Source organism: Electrophorus electricus, chromosome 25, assembly GCF_013358815.1.
Source record: "Electrophorus electricus isolate fEleEle1 chromosome 25, fEleEle1.pri, whole genome shotgun sequence".
Classification (NCBI taxonomy): domain Eukaryota; kingdom Metazoa; phylum Chordata; class Actinopteri; order Gymnotiformes; family Gymnotidae; genus Electrophorus; species Electrophorus electricus.
Window position 1 is genome coordinate 9641000 of NC_049559.1, and position 16317 is coordinate 9657316.

Below are 16317 nucleotides of genomic sequence, written 5' to 3' on the forward strand. Positions count from 1 at the left end.
GTCCTCCAAAGCTCGTCCATAATCAATTATGAACTATGGTAAGATACTGCTGTTAGCCATGAGTTATCATGTTCCAGTCACTAATTGTAGCTCACTCCTTCCCTAAGGTTCTCCTACCCTCTGTGTTTGCTCACCTCACCCCTTCTCTGCATCTCACCGTTAATGAGGAAAACGAGGTACGCAAGTACATTTCACACATGAGAACATTACTCGTGTACACATGAAACAATTACTCACCCATTAACAGGCTTTGTGGTATTACAGTTTTGTCTCAATTACCTCCAAAACCGGAGCACAATAATCAGTAGTTACTGAAGCTCTGGTTTCATTTGTTTGTGCTAGTGGTGGAAAACTCTAAACACATTTTATTAGATTTCACTCTCATCACAAATTCCTTAGACCTTTTTTTTTCTTAAAACTGTGTGCACAATATTCAGTATGTAAGCACAATTTTTATGACAAACTCTCATGCCATATTTTGGCCTAATTTATTTATCTTGGGAATTAGTAGATAGAAGGACAAACAGTAAAGAGATTTTCTCTACACTTCTGTAACAGTTCTAAAGCATTACAGACATGAAGTCAAAAGATTAAATCAATTACAAAATATAGTGCAAAGAGGTAGAGTCAGACTGAAGAAAATATAATGCATTTATAAATAGATTTTATTCATATAGAAATGACACACATGCAGAATCTGTCCTATCTACATAAAGAATGAACTGTCTAGACCTGCCAGCCACCCGTTTATCCAGTGAGCTTCTAAGCAAGACAGGAAGTAGCAGAAACTATTGTGAGAGGCTTAGGGTACAGTTGGGGAAGTGAGAGGAGACATGGAGAAGCAGAGAATGAGCTGGAGTAGGAGGAATGTCCCTCCCAAAAAGGCAAGCAGTGGAATTTATAATCTACTAGTTAAAAATGTCATCAGACCTGGCTTGAGTATGAGAGACAGGTAAAAGTCCAGCGTGTGCTATTTTACAGTAGCATCTAAATTGAGCCTCTGTTCTACTTTCTCGACATTTTATCATGATATCTGATATAATAATTTTACTACTTTTACACCATATTTACTATTCATTACCAAAACCCAGATGAACATTTTTCCTGTTTCCACTGAAAGGTCTAGGACTTCAGTCATCATCAACATGTGACCCTGTTCCTGGCATTCTGATGTGGACATTTCATTCTGAGGAGAAAGTTCACTGTTCTGAAAATCAATGTTTAATCCAAATAAGGATTTGCAATGTGTGTGTAAGGTCTTGAGAAATGTGTTCAAGCATTTCAGACGAGAAATACGGTTTTCTAAAATTTAGTGATGACCTTATACATTATATTTAATGTGTATGAGTAATGTGTTTAACAACTATTGATTCTGAGAAAAGCACACTGACATAGGGACATGTGCGACCACTACATAAGAAAAAAAATCAATGAATGATGAAATAAGTACACACGGTATAGTTGTATATACACCCACCATCCACTTTAATAGAACCATTAATTTCCTCAAAGCTCTGTGAAGGTATGCAGTTAGAGACTGCAGCCCATCTGTTGGCATACACACATTGTCAGCCTCCCTGTGCCCTGCTTATCACTGGTCATATTCTGACCACAGGAGCCCTGCAGACCGGAAATTATTTTGGTGGCAGACAGTTTTCATCCCAGCTGGTGGGTCTCGCACTGATATTTGTGTATCAGACACAGCAGCGTTGGTAGTAGGTCTCGCACTAGTATGTGTGTATCACACATAGCAGCGGTGGTGCTGCGCATGTGTGCTGGTATGTGTGTATCAGACACAACCGTGGTGGTGCTGGTCTCACATTGATACGTGTGTATTAGACATAGCAGTGCTGTGACGGGTTTTACATTTGACCATTTGGTACCGAACACCTGGATGGTACACTGACACATTATTCTGAAATTTGGATATATTCAGGATTTCGGATCCTCAAAATACAGGTAAGACAGTATAAGGGATATCCTCTCAGGGATTTAGAGAAGAAAGGCTGTTTTGAGATTTTGTTGCTATGGCTGTTTGTGATCCTGTTACCTCACTATGACTACTGATGAGCAAGCTCCAGTGAATTTTACAGAAAGATTCCTCAAAACGTCCTAACTACCAGACAAGCACTTTAGCGCAGGAAGGGACAGAGGTGTAGACTGGATTGCCATTCAAAGAGCTAATAGATGAGGATGTGAAGATGTGAAAAAAATATACACGTTTTTTTCTCTAAAGTTATTTTCCTCTAAAGGCTTTCTGACTGATAGAATATGGACTCCAGATGAGTGTAAAATGCTTTGGAGTGTGCCAGCAGCCATGACTCTTTTGAAGAATACTTGTTATTAAGCTTAATTGGGAGTCCTATTCCTCTCAACAGAAGGAGCAAATTGCTGGACAGGAGGAGCAAAATGGTGGGCTAATTGAAGAGTGTATAATGCATAAATCAGCTGCGTCAAATGCTCAGAAAACACGAGAGACTGTGGAGGTCATTAAATTACTATGAACAGAAAGTGACTGACTGAACGAGACATGAACCACCTTCAGGCCAGGATAAGGCAGCGGCAGTCCCGGCTTCCACCCGCAGCGTCTTCTTGAGAACAGCAATGTTACACCGAGGATGTAAATCTTCAGGCCTCTATTCAGACATGGCTTTTATATACACCAGCTCTGAGTCAGAACCCTCTGATATCTTCATTCAGTCATTCAGTCAGAGGAGGATGAATGTTACAGTGAATCAGCGGTTACTGATGCCAAAGAACCTAAAATGGTGTGAGCTTAAATGTGTCCGCTACGTCTGGCGAAACTAGTTCGCCCTACCGCTTCTACGCTCTTTGTACAATCAGAAAATTTGTTGGTGCTCAAACAGGAGAACAGAATGTTTAGTGTTGATAAGGGTAACGAATCACTACGTTATCAGAAGATGGTATGAAAGGTCACAAGGCTGTGAAAAAAGCTCAACCAGGCTGTGATGTGGTGCAGTATTCGGGACAGTGGGTTACTCAAGGCTCTTGGGGAATTTAGCCTGCTATTGCTGTAATGTCGCCTCCCATTGCAGTTCACAAATTGTGAGCCCTTTTAAAGTCTCTGCGACTACTGTAGGCCCTGGATAGATTCCTACACTGCTATTTCACAACCACTATGTGACCTGCTTAAAGGTAACCTGGACAACATGACCCCATCACACACACTGATGCTGTACAGGCTCCTTCTGAACAGCTAGAATCAACCCTGGGCTTTGGTAACCCTTGCAAACCGTACAATATCTTTGTACATTAGGACTGTGAGTTAATGACATCTTGTTTGATGTAGGAAGACAGTGATTTTCTTCGCACTGTAGCTTATCTGTAGGTGGACACTGTAGTATGTGGTATGGGCCCTTGTTTACGAGGAGGTACAGGCTGCTTGTCTTGCAGCTTTGGCTTTTGAGCCTTGGACCACTTGGATACAGTCACTTTAAGATGTCTGTGCTGCTAAACCACGGTAGTGTTCTGTCAGTCTTATCTGCTCCCAATGTTGTGATTCAACATGAGCAACCATGAGCAACCCCTTCTCATTTATGATGCTGGCATTGGCTGATGCCTCTGAGCAGAGGGAGGACTGTAATTGTGTAGAAATGTACACATCTCATCCCTGCCTTTTAAGACACTCCCCTTGATCATTTGATTCTTTACACCGGTGGGTCATCCACAATGCCAATCAATGCCAGTCTGGATGGCCAGTATCTAACAGGTTTGAAACACAGGTCTGTGGTGAATTATCCCCCTCATTCTCTGCTCTGTAGGCTGAATTGATGGCTTCAACTGAAGCAAGCAAACTCACCGAGGGTCAAAGGGTCATTTAGACTCTCCGAATGCGTTTGGCATTTTACATGATTTTGGACCCCTTTGGAATCATAAAGGCTTGATGTCATTCACAGGCACCCTGGTTATAATGGCTGGGTTGGTGCAGTTAAGCTACCAACCCAACTAGCCATGTTGGGTGGAAATCAAAGCACACACTAACTGTGATTCAAGTGAGGCACAAGGTAACAAGCTTGCTGACACAGAGGCAAAAAGGGCACGTCGAGTCCTTCAAGCTTTCCACACATTGCATCTCTCTCTGACACAGACTGCAGCAAACCTGACATCTTCTCTGTCCATGAAATACAGTCCAGTTCTGCAGGCTGGGGAAATCGGGCATGGCTCAACTCTGGTGCGAACGTTGATGAAAGGTATTTGCATCAAAGGGGGAAAGCTATTAGCACCTGAATGACTAATTCCTTACCTGGCCACTCAAATTACTCTCTAGGTCACACTAGAGGCAAACTGGTCAATCAGTTTACACACTCTTGTTGGAAACTTAAATTCAGGACCCAAGCAAAAACAATTGTTCATGATTGTGTTTCTTGTCACAAGGTCAATGCAATACCTCAGACACGGACTCCCGCTGAGTGGACAGTGGGTCTTCCAGGTGTGTTCCATCATTACAGGTAGACTACATTACACTGCCAAAGAGTGAGCCTTGGTGATTGCTGACATCTTTTCCCATTGGACAGAAGCCTATCTACCAGCAAGAGTACACTGCACACTGCTATAACGCTAGTGTGCGATTTCACTCCCTAGTGGGGACGTCCTGTACAAATGGAGTAAGACCAAGGCACACACTACACAGGGCAGGCAGTGTAAGGGGTTTGTCAATGTTTGAAAATAAACTGGAAATTGCACTGCTCCCAAAAACCACAAACCTCAGTATAGGTGGAACGTGCAAGCCGTGCCATCAGAGAACAGTCAAGGAGAAAAATGAACTGAAGCCCTTCGATTCAGACTTTCTAAAAATGTTGCATCATGCACTGGTATTGATGTATCAGCCAACAGTCATGGTAATGGGTGCTGCACTGGTATGTGTGTATCAAACATAGTAGTGCTGGTAGTGGGTATTGCACTGGTATCAGACATCCACTCATGCTAACAAATCCATCAAGGCATGGACTCCACAAGACCTCTGAAGATGTCCTGTGGTATCTGACATCAAGGTGTTAGCAGCAGATATTTTAAGTGCTATAACCAGTGAGGTGGGGCCTCCATGGATTGGACTTGTTTTTCCAGCACATACCACATATGCTAGATTGAACTGAGAACAAGTGGATTTGGAATTCAAGTTGACAACTTTAACTCTTTGTCATGTCCTCAAGCCATTCCTGAACAATTTTGCAGTCTGGTAAGGTGCATTATCGTGCTGAAAAAGGTAATAGCAATTAGAGGATACCGTTGCCATGAAGAGGGGGTAATTGGTCTGCAACAATGTTTACGCAGATGGTAAGTATCAAAGTAACATCCACATGAATGCCAATGCCCAGAGTTTCTCAGCAGAGCATTGCTCAGAGCATCACACTGCCTCCGCCGGCTTGCCTTCTCCCCATGGTGCATCCCTATGTCATCTCTTCCCCAGGTAAGCACTGCACATGCATCCAGCCATCCATATAATGCAAATAAAAGCATGATTCATCAGACCAGGCCACCTTCTTTCATTGCCCCATTGTCAAGTTCTGAAGCTTACATGCCTTCAGATGGACACGGGTCAGTATGGCCACTCTGACCGGTCTGTGGCTATATGTACTCATAGACCGCAAGCTGTGATGCACTGTGTGTTCTGACACCTTTCTACTATAGCCAGCATGAACGTTTTCAGCAATATTTGCTACAAACGTTGTTCTGTGGGATCTAACCAGAGGGGCTACTTTTCACTTCACTCCACAAGGCCTGCCATTCTGGAGATGATCTGACCCACTTGTCTAGCTATTACAGTTTGGCCTTTGCTCAGTTGCTCAGATCCTTACACTTGCTTTAGAATTGACTGTTCATTTGCTGAGTAATATATCCCACCCTTTGACAGATGCCACTGTAATGAGATAATCAGTTATTCACTTCACTTGTTTTTAATGTGGTTTTTATTTTATCGCTGATCTCACATTATATATATATATATATATATATATATATATATATATATATATATATATATATATATATATATATATATATATATATATATATATATATATATTATATAGACAGAGAGAGAGAGAGAAAGTTTGTGTACGAATGTGTGCGTCAGTATGTGAGCGTGTTAGTTAGAAATGAAATGTCAGGAAATACAGCCCATTTTATTGATATGGAAAAGTCTCACTCAGAACTGCACATAATTAAATGTCACAGACTTCAAAAATGAAGAGAGAAAGAAAATTGGGGGGGGGGGGATTTTTTTTCTGAAGACAGGAGTCAGCTGTAGGTAAAAAACCTGAAACAAAACACGTCACAGATAACTTGATAAACAGAATATTCTGCTTCACTTCGTACTTCCCTAAATCTTCCATTGGGATAAAGTTGAGCTGTTTACTCCAGAAGCAGCTTCAGCAATTGACTAAGCAGAAGACTCAGCAGTTTGCTTTTAAGAGAGACACAGCAGATTATACAGAGTTCTTACACGCCCATTTTGACTGTAACCTTTATTTCATACCGTATAGCGAATGCTATTGTTTAAAGAAGCAAGGGTGCATTCAAACGTTCCTCTCCTCCCTCTCGTCCCCCACTATCTCTGTGAAGGAAAGAAATAGAGAGAGTAAAAGATGGAGAAAGAGAGAGAGAGAGAGAGAGAGAGAGAGAGAGAGATAGAGAAGGAAGCGAGTGCTTCTAAAAATGGTTATTTGGTTTAGACGTTCACCTGCACCCCAATAAAAGTGCCATGTTGATTTTGAGTTACTGATTCTCTTTGAGTGAGTGTGTGTGTGTGTGTGTGTGTGTGTGTGTGTGTGTGTGTGTGCATGTGTGTGTATGCATGTGTGACTATGTGTGTGTATGCGTGCCTGTGTGTATTCAGGCTGGCTCAGTGCCATGCAAATCCAATCACCAAAACCCATAAAGACTGCAGTACATTTCCATTTTTTACTGCTCTCTGTAGAGAGAGAGAGAGAGAGAGAGAGAGAGAGAGAGAGAGAGACAGAGAGAGACAGAGAGAAAGAGAGCAGAGGACTTCTTTTTTAGTCCATGTACATTATATCTCTGGTTATTTGTTTGAGTGCATATAAATATACAAGTCAATGATCTATTTCAAATATATGAGCACTTGTAGTTAAGACAGTAGCTTTAACCTCCCAGTTACATGTTGATCTATTAAAATCTCCAGATTACTGGACTCCAAATATTCAGCTTCCATGTGAATTCTAATCACAAAAAAATGTATTTAAATGCACTATTTTATTTTATTTTATTTGCACTTTGCCTCAATATATGAGGGAAACTGAAGATATCTCCATGGTAACCCCCAGAACTGCAGCTCTGCTCCTTCTCCGTGACCTTTCCTTGACCTCAGCTCAATCCTTCTGCATCTCCGCTGACCTCAAAGAAATAAGTTCCTTTCTGACAATATCACCACTTTTTGTCCCAGATCTTTTCCCATACTCCTCACCCACTCATCTCCGCCTACCGCAACCATAGCAACGGGATCTGAGGAGACTTGTTGGGCAAGCAGGTGACTCCTCCAGCCAATAAGAGTGGAGAGTTCTTTCTTTTAATACATTTGAAGTGGAAAATAGAAAAATTCAACTCTTAGATGTAGGAGGAATAGAAAAGAGGATTGTATTGTGGGTGTACTGGGTGTTGTGTTCAGAGCCTTTATTCCCAGTGGAACGAGAAAGGGCCTGCGGGTCAGACTGATGGGACAGGAAGTAGAAGGAAAGAGACCTGAGAGAGAACACTCTCTTAGTATGAAGGAGCGCAAATCCTGAGGCCAAAACGCCAGCTAATCCATCATTAGCATTTGTACAAACAAACTGTGACGAACGAAGATAATAAAGGATTGTGTGCGTGTGTGTGTGTGTGCGTGTGTGTGTGTGTGTGTGTGTGTGTGTGGATGTCTTGGAGAGACCTGTCCTTTACTTCGTAACACTCACGCAAACTGGTTTTTACTTAATGTTAAACACACCTTAACGTTAAACACACCTCATCCATCAAAAGATATTGAACTTCACAGTCTTTTACAAACAATATATGTGCCATAACTCTACTGGAACAACATCTGAGAGTTTTTCACTTTAGTTTTTCTAATTGGCCATTAAAATTGGTCTCAGTTCAGATGCCTGAAAGTTCAGTTTGTCCAAAGGTGAAAGAAATCTATAAACATGAACACCAGGGGTGTGAAATTATTAATATAAAGTGTAATTATTATGTTACAGTCATAGGGACTAAACATATCACACCTTTTTAAATATATTTAGTATTAAAGTTAACAGGAAGTACTAAAAATTCTGGGCTTGGTAAAAAAAGATGATTGTTAAATTGTAGAGTGACTATAACACTGAACCTTCATGTGAATATTTCAGTACTTCCGGTTTATTTTCACTTAATAGTGAAATAGTGAAAAAAAAATCTTCAGGGAGTAACATTTTATGGATTTATTTCATCATTTTGTGTCCTTCCTGTTTATGAAACTGTTCCCTTTATGTTGCTAACTGGATGACTATTACTCAATAGTGCAAAACATCAGTATTATTGCAGCCCTTAGATACTGATCTTCCCATCTAAATACACACACCTACTTACCCCCCCACTCACACATGTGCACACACACACACACACAGAGACAAAGAGACAGACGGTACTTGGCAACATCAAAAAAAAAAAAATAAATATCAAGATATGTAGAGATATTTTCTTGTTTTCCTTTTCCAAAGGCTAGCTAGAAGAATAGGAGTCCAACTCAGCAACACAGCTGCACTTTGGTGAAAAGGCACCAAAAAGAAGAATTAAGAGACAGCGTGAGGTGGCTGAGGAGTGTATGTGGTGCAGTGAGTCAGATTGCCTCCTTTTTCCTATTAGCAGCACTACTTCTTTAAGATGTGCCTGAGAATCGCTCCATCACTTCAGTCTCTAAATAGAGGTTGCCGTGCATGCCGGATTCACTTCCTCGCAGCTTGCCTTGAAAGAGCCAATCGGAGCATGACTTTTCATCCTCGTGTCACAAAAAGAACCAATCAGAGCATGACCCTGTCCAATCAGGACAAAAGGGCCTTTGAAGACCTGTTGGAGGAATCCTTGATATTCTGAGAGTATGTGAGTGTGTTTGTGTGTGTGTGTGTGTGTGTGTGTGTGTGTGTGTTTGCGTGTGTGTGTGTGCTGGGAGTGCTTAGGATATGAGAGAACGTGTCTGCTTGGTGCACAAAAATGCACATGCACACAGAGAGACTCTAACACATACACAACTTTGCAGAAAAGCACAGGTCTGGAAGAGATCAGAACCAGCCATCTGTTAGAGGTGTTACTCTGTTGCCAGTGTGCGCTGTTTGTGCGTGAGTGCTCTATGTGTGTGTGTGTGTGTGTGTGTGTGTACGTGGGTGGGTGTGCATGTGTGTGTGTGTGTGTGTACGTGTGTACGTGGGTGGGTGTGCATGTGTGTGTGTGTGTGTGTGTACGTGAGTACGTGGGTGGGTGTGCATGTGTGTGTGTGTGTATGTGTGTACGTGGGTGGGTGTGCATGTGTGTGTGTGTGTGTGTGTGTGTGTGTGTGTGTGTGTGTGAGTGAGAAGGAAAAAGAGCATGAAATGAGTGCCAAGGCCACCATGTACTCCAGATAATGAAGTGCAAGGAGATGCTGAGAGAGACGCAGTTTGCTCTTTCACGTGACAAAAATGCATTTTACATCAGAACCCAACCCAACTCTTTGCTGGTTGCTGGAGGTAGCAAATGAGGCACCTAATTCATATTATATGCATAAAAATTCAAGCCACAAATGCTTAATTTTTGAACAACAGACGACAGGCCTTTACATCTATGCCGTTTCACAAGAATGTACAATCACAAGAAATATGCAATTACAGAATAAAACCATGTAACCACATAATAGAGATATTCGTATTAACTATATTCTTAACTAAAAGATGAATCTTCAAAGGTCACATTGAGTATGTTAGGCCACTCATAAACAAATATTACATAAACCCTGAATGTAGTGTCTTTGTACTGTCATATTTGATTTAAGAAAAGGAGATTTAATGCTGAAACATTGCACAAAGAAGCCAATTAACTGATACCTTTGATAACTATAAATGTTCTGTAACTCCATTATTGTGGGTGGGCCAACATGACTGACAGTGGCATGGAGGTGAGCACAGGTGGAGCCTACCTGAGCCTCTTTTTGATACCACCTTTAGAGTCAATGAGACAGAGACCCCAGTGAGTAGAATCAGCACAGGGATAAGAGCTGTCATTTTCTCCTTCTCCAGCCTGCACAGAGACAGAGAGAGAGAGAGAGAGAGAGAGAGAGAGAGAGAGAGAGAGAGAGAGGGAGGGGAGGGGGTTGTGGGGGGGAAGAGACTGCATTATGTATTTGTCAGATAGCGCATCACCAACATACATCACTCTACTCAAAGACAAATCTGCTTTACTAAAGGATTTTAGGCTTTCGGCTCTGCCATACAGAAGGCTCAGACAAAGATGCGCGAGGAGTCAACATGCTTTGTGCACGAGTCTGGAAGACGTGGGTTTGATCAGAGCCCTGCTAAGACCCTCTGCTGTGTCATGCTGCGTTACTGGTGGCAGAGGTAAGCACCCCCCCTTAATCAGCCAGCTGCGTGGATTCCTGAGTGGCATGACGTGGTTAAGCACTGAGAGCTCTCCTACAGGTACACACGGGGGCCTGGCACTACTGCTCGGAGGGTTCTGGGGCTAATGATGTAATACAAGAGAGCTGAGACAGTGCTAAAAAGAAAGGGTCAAAAAAAATTTTTTTTTAAATATATCAGACGGAAATGTGCATTAATGCGTGTTAAATGTACCCCTCTTCAGAATTTTGTTGCTTCAATTCATTTGTTATGGACTGAGGAGTGGATACCAAACTTCAGAAAAGTGGAAGAATGTGGACTTTGTCAACAGAGATCAAATTAAAATATATACGAAGTACATTTAGCCTTCTACTTTTCCCCATAATTCCATTTAATCATTATGGTTTTGTTTATACTTCAACAACCGGAATTAAATATGCTTAACATCAGTTTAGATATAAACGTCTTTTAGCAAATTAGCTTGTATGAACTTTGCACTTTTTCTCTTCTACATTGCCCAGGCTATACTGTATTGCAAAGCAGATTTTATTCATGAATACCCAGATACGTGAATTAGCTCTCAGCAGACCTTAATGTTTAAAGAGTAAAAACAGAAGCAAGAATTTTGCACATTTCTTTAACTATGTCACATTGTAATTGCCCTTCCAGAAACTAAAACCTGTAGAAACGTTTCTGTTTAACAGAGGGCAAGATTTTTTTTAATCATTCAAAACAATTCAGTCTGTAAACTACATGAAATTTTAAGTCAACTTTGCCAAAGTCTGCCCAAATCTGTGCAACTCCTGGAGAGCTATCCCCCCCCCAAGATCAGTTCAAACAACAATCTACCAGTTAAACGAAGCTTTCAGTAGCATTAGAATATTAGAGATAGGTGTGTTGGAAGTCTGTAGGGCAGTAGATCACTAGAAGATATCTCCACCCAAGAGTTCAGAGCAGAGCTCTTCTTCATCAAATTCTGTCCAATTCCGCGGCTCAATCCTAGCAGATGGCATGCTTTTTTTTGGTCACTTACATATAGATCACACAGCCTTCATGGCAGCCATTAACCAACAATATTCTATTATTAAAAAAATAATATGAGAAAGTTCAAATGTCTGAACACCATTACAGTATACGTTCTACAACATCCACTCTCCTTTCTGTCACTTGTACGCTACAGACATATTTCTTTTGAAACATTCAAGAGTTTGAGGCATCCTAATTTTCCTTTTGTTGAGTACATGAACCCTTCCAGAAAAGGTTGCAAGAGCTGCCAGGGAGACTGTCTGTGCAGGACTCACCCTGATTGTTCCCTCAACGGAGATCATCCATTTCTAAAATTCAGAATGACTTAGCAAACGATTCAAAGAATTCCATTATAGGACTACTTTACTGTTTAAATATTTTAACAAATGGCCCATATATATTAGCAAAATGGGCAGTTGTATCTCGGTGGTTAATGTACTTGATCAGTAATCGGAAGGTTGTCAGTTCAAGCCTTAAGCCTCAATTGTTCAAGCAGTATTCAGTCATATTTGTAAGTCACTTTGGACAAAAGTGTCAGCTAAATGACATAAATGTAACAGGCCTTGGGGCGGCAGGTTGAGAGGTGGATTACCTCAATATAACAGGCAGGCTCTGTTATCGGACTTTAGTCCAAGATTCTTTTGTGTATATTTTCTATGCTATTTTCTATGCTTCTATGCTAATACCTTGGTGGCCTCTAACCTACCTACCTAAGGACATCTTGTACCTCAGAGTTCCATGTGGCCAGTTGACTTCTAAAGAATCTTGTAATTGGAACTCTCTTGTAACTGGACCTCGAGCTCAATACCTGCAAGCCTGCAGAAGAGGCTCAGAAGCCACTTCTGCATATAAGACATACAGCTTTCTTGCAAGTCCTGGACGATAAGTGCAGGAGAGACATTGATATGCTCTTGCTGTAGATTGTATGTTGCGGTAATATGGTTGCTAACAACGCGCCTATCGGATCCATGATGTCCTTCAGCTTTGAAGATGTCCAGCATGGCTTGTTTCTTTTGATTCAATGACTCCAAAGTCTCCCTCAGGCAGTTCTTCAAGTTGTCAATTGATGCAACCATAACTGTCAACTTTTGCACATGTGATCTTGCTTTCCATAGTCTTTTCTTAGTCAAACAAGGGCATTTCCCCTATTTACATTCTCCTCTACAGTTTTAATTTGTTACAAATTGCAGTAGTAGCTATAGCCTAGCTTCTCATGGTCTTAATTCACATCTGCAAAATGTTTTGAGTATTTGTGTTATAGACTTGGTTATTTCTGCAAATTCATGTTGTGTGGGATTGGGACAGTCCTCTTGGATGGGAACAACTAAGGTCATAATCATTTGACATCTGCCTGATGGATCTGGTCTCTCACCCTTTTCTGCTGCTTGCCTGAGTTAGTATGACATTGTGTCCCACGGAATGTCAAACCTGTCCACCCATGACATTATGCTCTGCAGTTCAGATCTTGATTAGGACAGTCGTTGGGACTCTGAGGCAGCTGTGAGTATGTCTGTGTTGCAATAAAGGTGCCAGCAGGTTGATACAGGCGTGATGCACTTCCGAAAGGTGAACATTAAGACGTGCATCTAGATCAAAAAGTAATTCAAAAAACAGAAAGATTAATCTGTTCATAGAAAACTATAAAATACAAAATGGACCTCTTAAACAGATCTACATTTGTGAGACAGAGCTGTAGGTCTAACGCATGTATTATATATTCTAAAATATCAATCTAAAGTATAAATTCGAACTATTTTTGTTTTGTTAATAAACAATATTTAATCAAAATACACTTTTTGTCAAAACCTTTCTAAATATAAGATATATATTAAATTCCACAATTCAAACCACAATTCTAAATGAGTACTTATGTCACTTATAGCCCATGGTACACCATACCCGTATCACTATTTGGACATCCTTGTTAAAAGCATCCACATTCTCTGTTTTCCTCTATATTTCTCTATTCCTTTTTTCAGATCCAACTTTTCACATTCCTTCCTTTGAACATTTCCATCATTTGTGACTGCCAAAAATGATGGAATTCAGGAATTCCTTTTGTTTTCTCCATATTGGACTTTAAATTTACTCTTCCCACTGATCATGTTATTGGTCTTTATTTGTTACTATTTATTAATGTATTATTGTTAAAAAGTAATAATTATAGTGTTTTGGTAACTCATGTCCACTATACATTGTGGTAATCCTGGATTCCTTTGGTATCTCAGATGCAAGCAGTTTATTTGGGGAGTGCCATTTCCTTTTTATCTCATCCATCTTCAGCTGTAATAGAAGGTATCATTTCACCACATTCGGTGCTGGGTAACTAGTTGCTTATAATAAAACTAAGAAGGTCACCTTGAATATAAACATAACCAAAACTAACATCTAAACTAACATAATTGTTTTAAAAATTAGATGGGTGTAAATTAAAGTGTGTTTGGTGAACTGTATTAAATGCCCTATTTTGCCTTACCAGCTTATCCGTACTACTGTACTATTACACAGCAAGGCTGTGAATCAGGCAGATTTGTCTTTGTGAAGGACACATGAATCAAGCCTGTGCCTGAAGAAAACTTGCTTCCTTCTGCTCTGACAATGTTCCCCAACTGTGATGACTGTTTTTTTCAACAGGATAATGATCCCTGTCACACAGCCAGGTCAATCAAAGTGTGGATGAGGGACCACCAGATCAAGACCCTATCATGACCAGCCCAATCTCCGGACCTGAACCCCACTGAAAACCTCTGGAATGTGATCAAGAAGAAGATGGATGGTCACAAGCCATCAAACAAAGCCGAGCTCCTGGAATTTCTGTACCAGGAGTGGCGTAGTTACCCAACAGCTATGTTGATGGACTGATGGAAAGCATGCCAACCCGTACGAAAGCTGTGATTAAAAATCAGGATTATTCCACCAAATATTGATTTCTTGACTCATCCTAAATTGAAATATTAGTACTGTGTTGTTTATAAATGAATATGAGCTTGTTTTCTTTGGATTATTTGTGGTCTGTAATTTCTGTAACTGTTTTGTTATTTTGACCATTAGTTATTTTTATATTAAAAAAAAACATGCTCTAAAATACAATATTTTTATCTGGAATTTGGAAGAAATGTTGGCAGTATTCTATAAAACAAAACTGCTCAGCCTAGTCAAACACATACCCATCAATTTTAAAACTAGAGAAACTGATAATTTTGTAGTGGGCTCCTATATTTTTTCTGGATCAAGATATATATATATATATATATATATATATATATCTTGATCCAGAAAAAAAAAAAATATATATATATATATCTCTCTCCAGCACTGGCTGGATATCAAGGTTTCTTCATCATGCTTTCTCATGGAACTAAAGGTAATGTCACCCTCTGCTTGCTCAGTAAGGGTCAGATATTAAATTTATGTAAAACCTCTTTCAGTTACTGAAAACGTTCTACATGAATAATACAATGAACTGAACTGAAAAGCATTGAGCCTGATCTAAAGAGCAAATCTTAAGAAAACATATTGTACTGATTTAGCACAACATTTTGTCCTTTCTGCAAAGTGGTACAAGTCAGAATGTAATAAGCATTTACAACAAGCATTCACCCGCCCAATCAAATTTTAGTCAGCGATAGTATTCTAACAGCTGAGAGGGTGGATGAAAAAGTTTTTTGACGGTGTAATTCCCATACTCGCCTTTCTATGACAGAGTCAAGCAGTTTATCTCATCATAGGTTATAGAGAAGGTAAAAAAACTGAGCTAGATACCTGAGATGTGGCTGTTTCTCCAATGTTCACTCATCTCAGTTCCATAAGGACACAATGAAACTGAACAGGATCCAGATGTGCATGCATTTCAGGACAGTATGCTCTTCAATCATAAACGGCAAATAAATTACAGCGTCATTCCCCAGACATATGTTTCAAACAAAAGAAAATTGAAAGAGCAGATTGTTTAGGAACTCTTAATGAGCACTGGTTTTAGAACTTTATTGGATTAATGCATTGCTCTCCTGCTCTCGCTCTCTCTCTCTCTCTCTCTCTCTCTCTCTCCCACACAAAAGCTGAAGGTAATGTAAGAAGCAGAGAACAGAGAAAGAATAATAATATCAGCTGTCATTCTGAATAATAAACCACTGATAATCACCAGGTCCTAATCTGCAATGCTTTTTTTCAAGCACTTCAGCCTGAGAAAAACATTTAGGCACTCATACTGTTTAATTTACAATTAATGAAAGCATAACTTCATTTAGAAAAACAAAAAGAGGCCTGAACAAAAACACTGTACCCCAAATCTTGACACCTTTGGTCCCGGTTGGTTTTTGTAGACATTCATTGGCTTGATTCACCTGAGGATGTTTTTCATCCTCACTCAGCTATAAGCAATGGGTCCATTACTATTTACAAGCCCTAGTTTAAATGTCTAAATTAAATGTTCTAAGTAAAATGCTAGCAAAAGCGGGAAGGGCTTATTTTATTTTTTTGTTCAGTTTATTTCAGAAAACATGTTGAATAAGGACGCCAAAATGTCAGAGCTGGTAGAACAGTTAGCCTACAGATGACATTTTTATAATTAATTAACTGATCAGGCCTGCTAAGTGAAAATAATGTAAAACACACCCACCGCTGCCAGACTGCCAGACCAAAGAAGGCACTATGAACATGCCTAGACAAATAAACACCCAGACAGATATACACACGCACACATGCATGTTGGCAGGCA

General features: G+C 40.2%; 1 protein-coding gene across 2 annotated transcripts in view; it reads right to left on the bottom strand.

Moving 5' to 3' along the window:
• The window catches only part of il1rapl1a (interleukin 1 receptor accessory protein-like 1a), a 64305-nt gene that overhangs the window by 37654 nt on the left and 10334 nt on the right, over positions 1-16317 (bottom strand). For both annotated transcript variants that reach the window (XM_035522923.1, XM_035522922.1), the window contains exon 2: positions 10157-10257. In XM_035522923.1, coding sequence (XP_035378816.1) covers positions 10157-10241 — 85 coding nt within the window. In that variant the 5' untranslated portion in view covers positions 10242-10257. The remainder of the gene's footprint in view (positions 1-10156; positions 10258-16317) is intronic.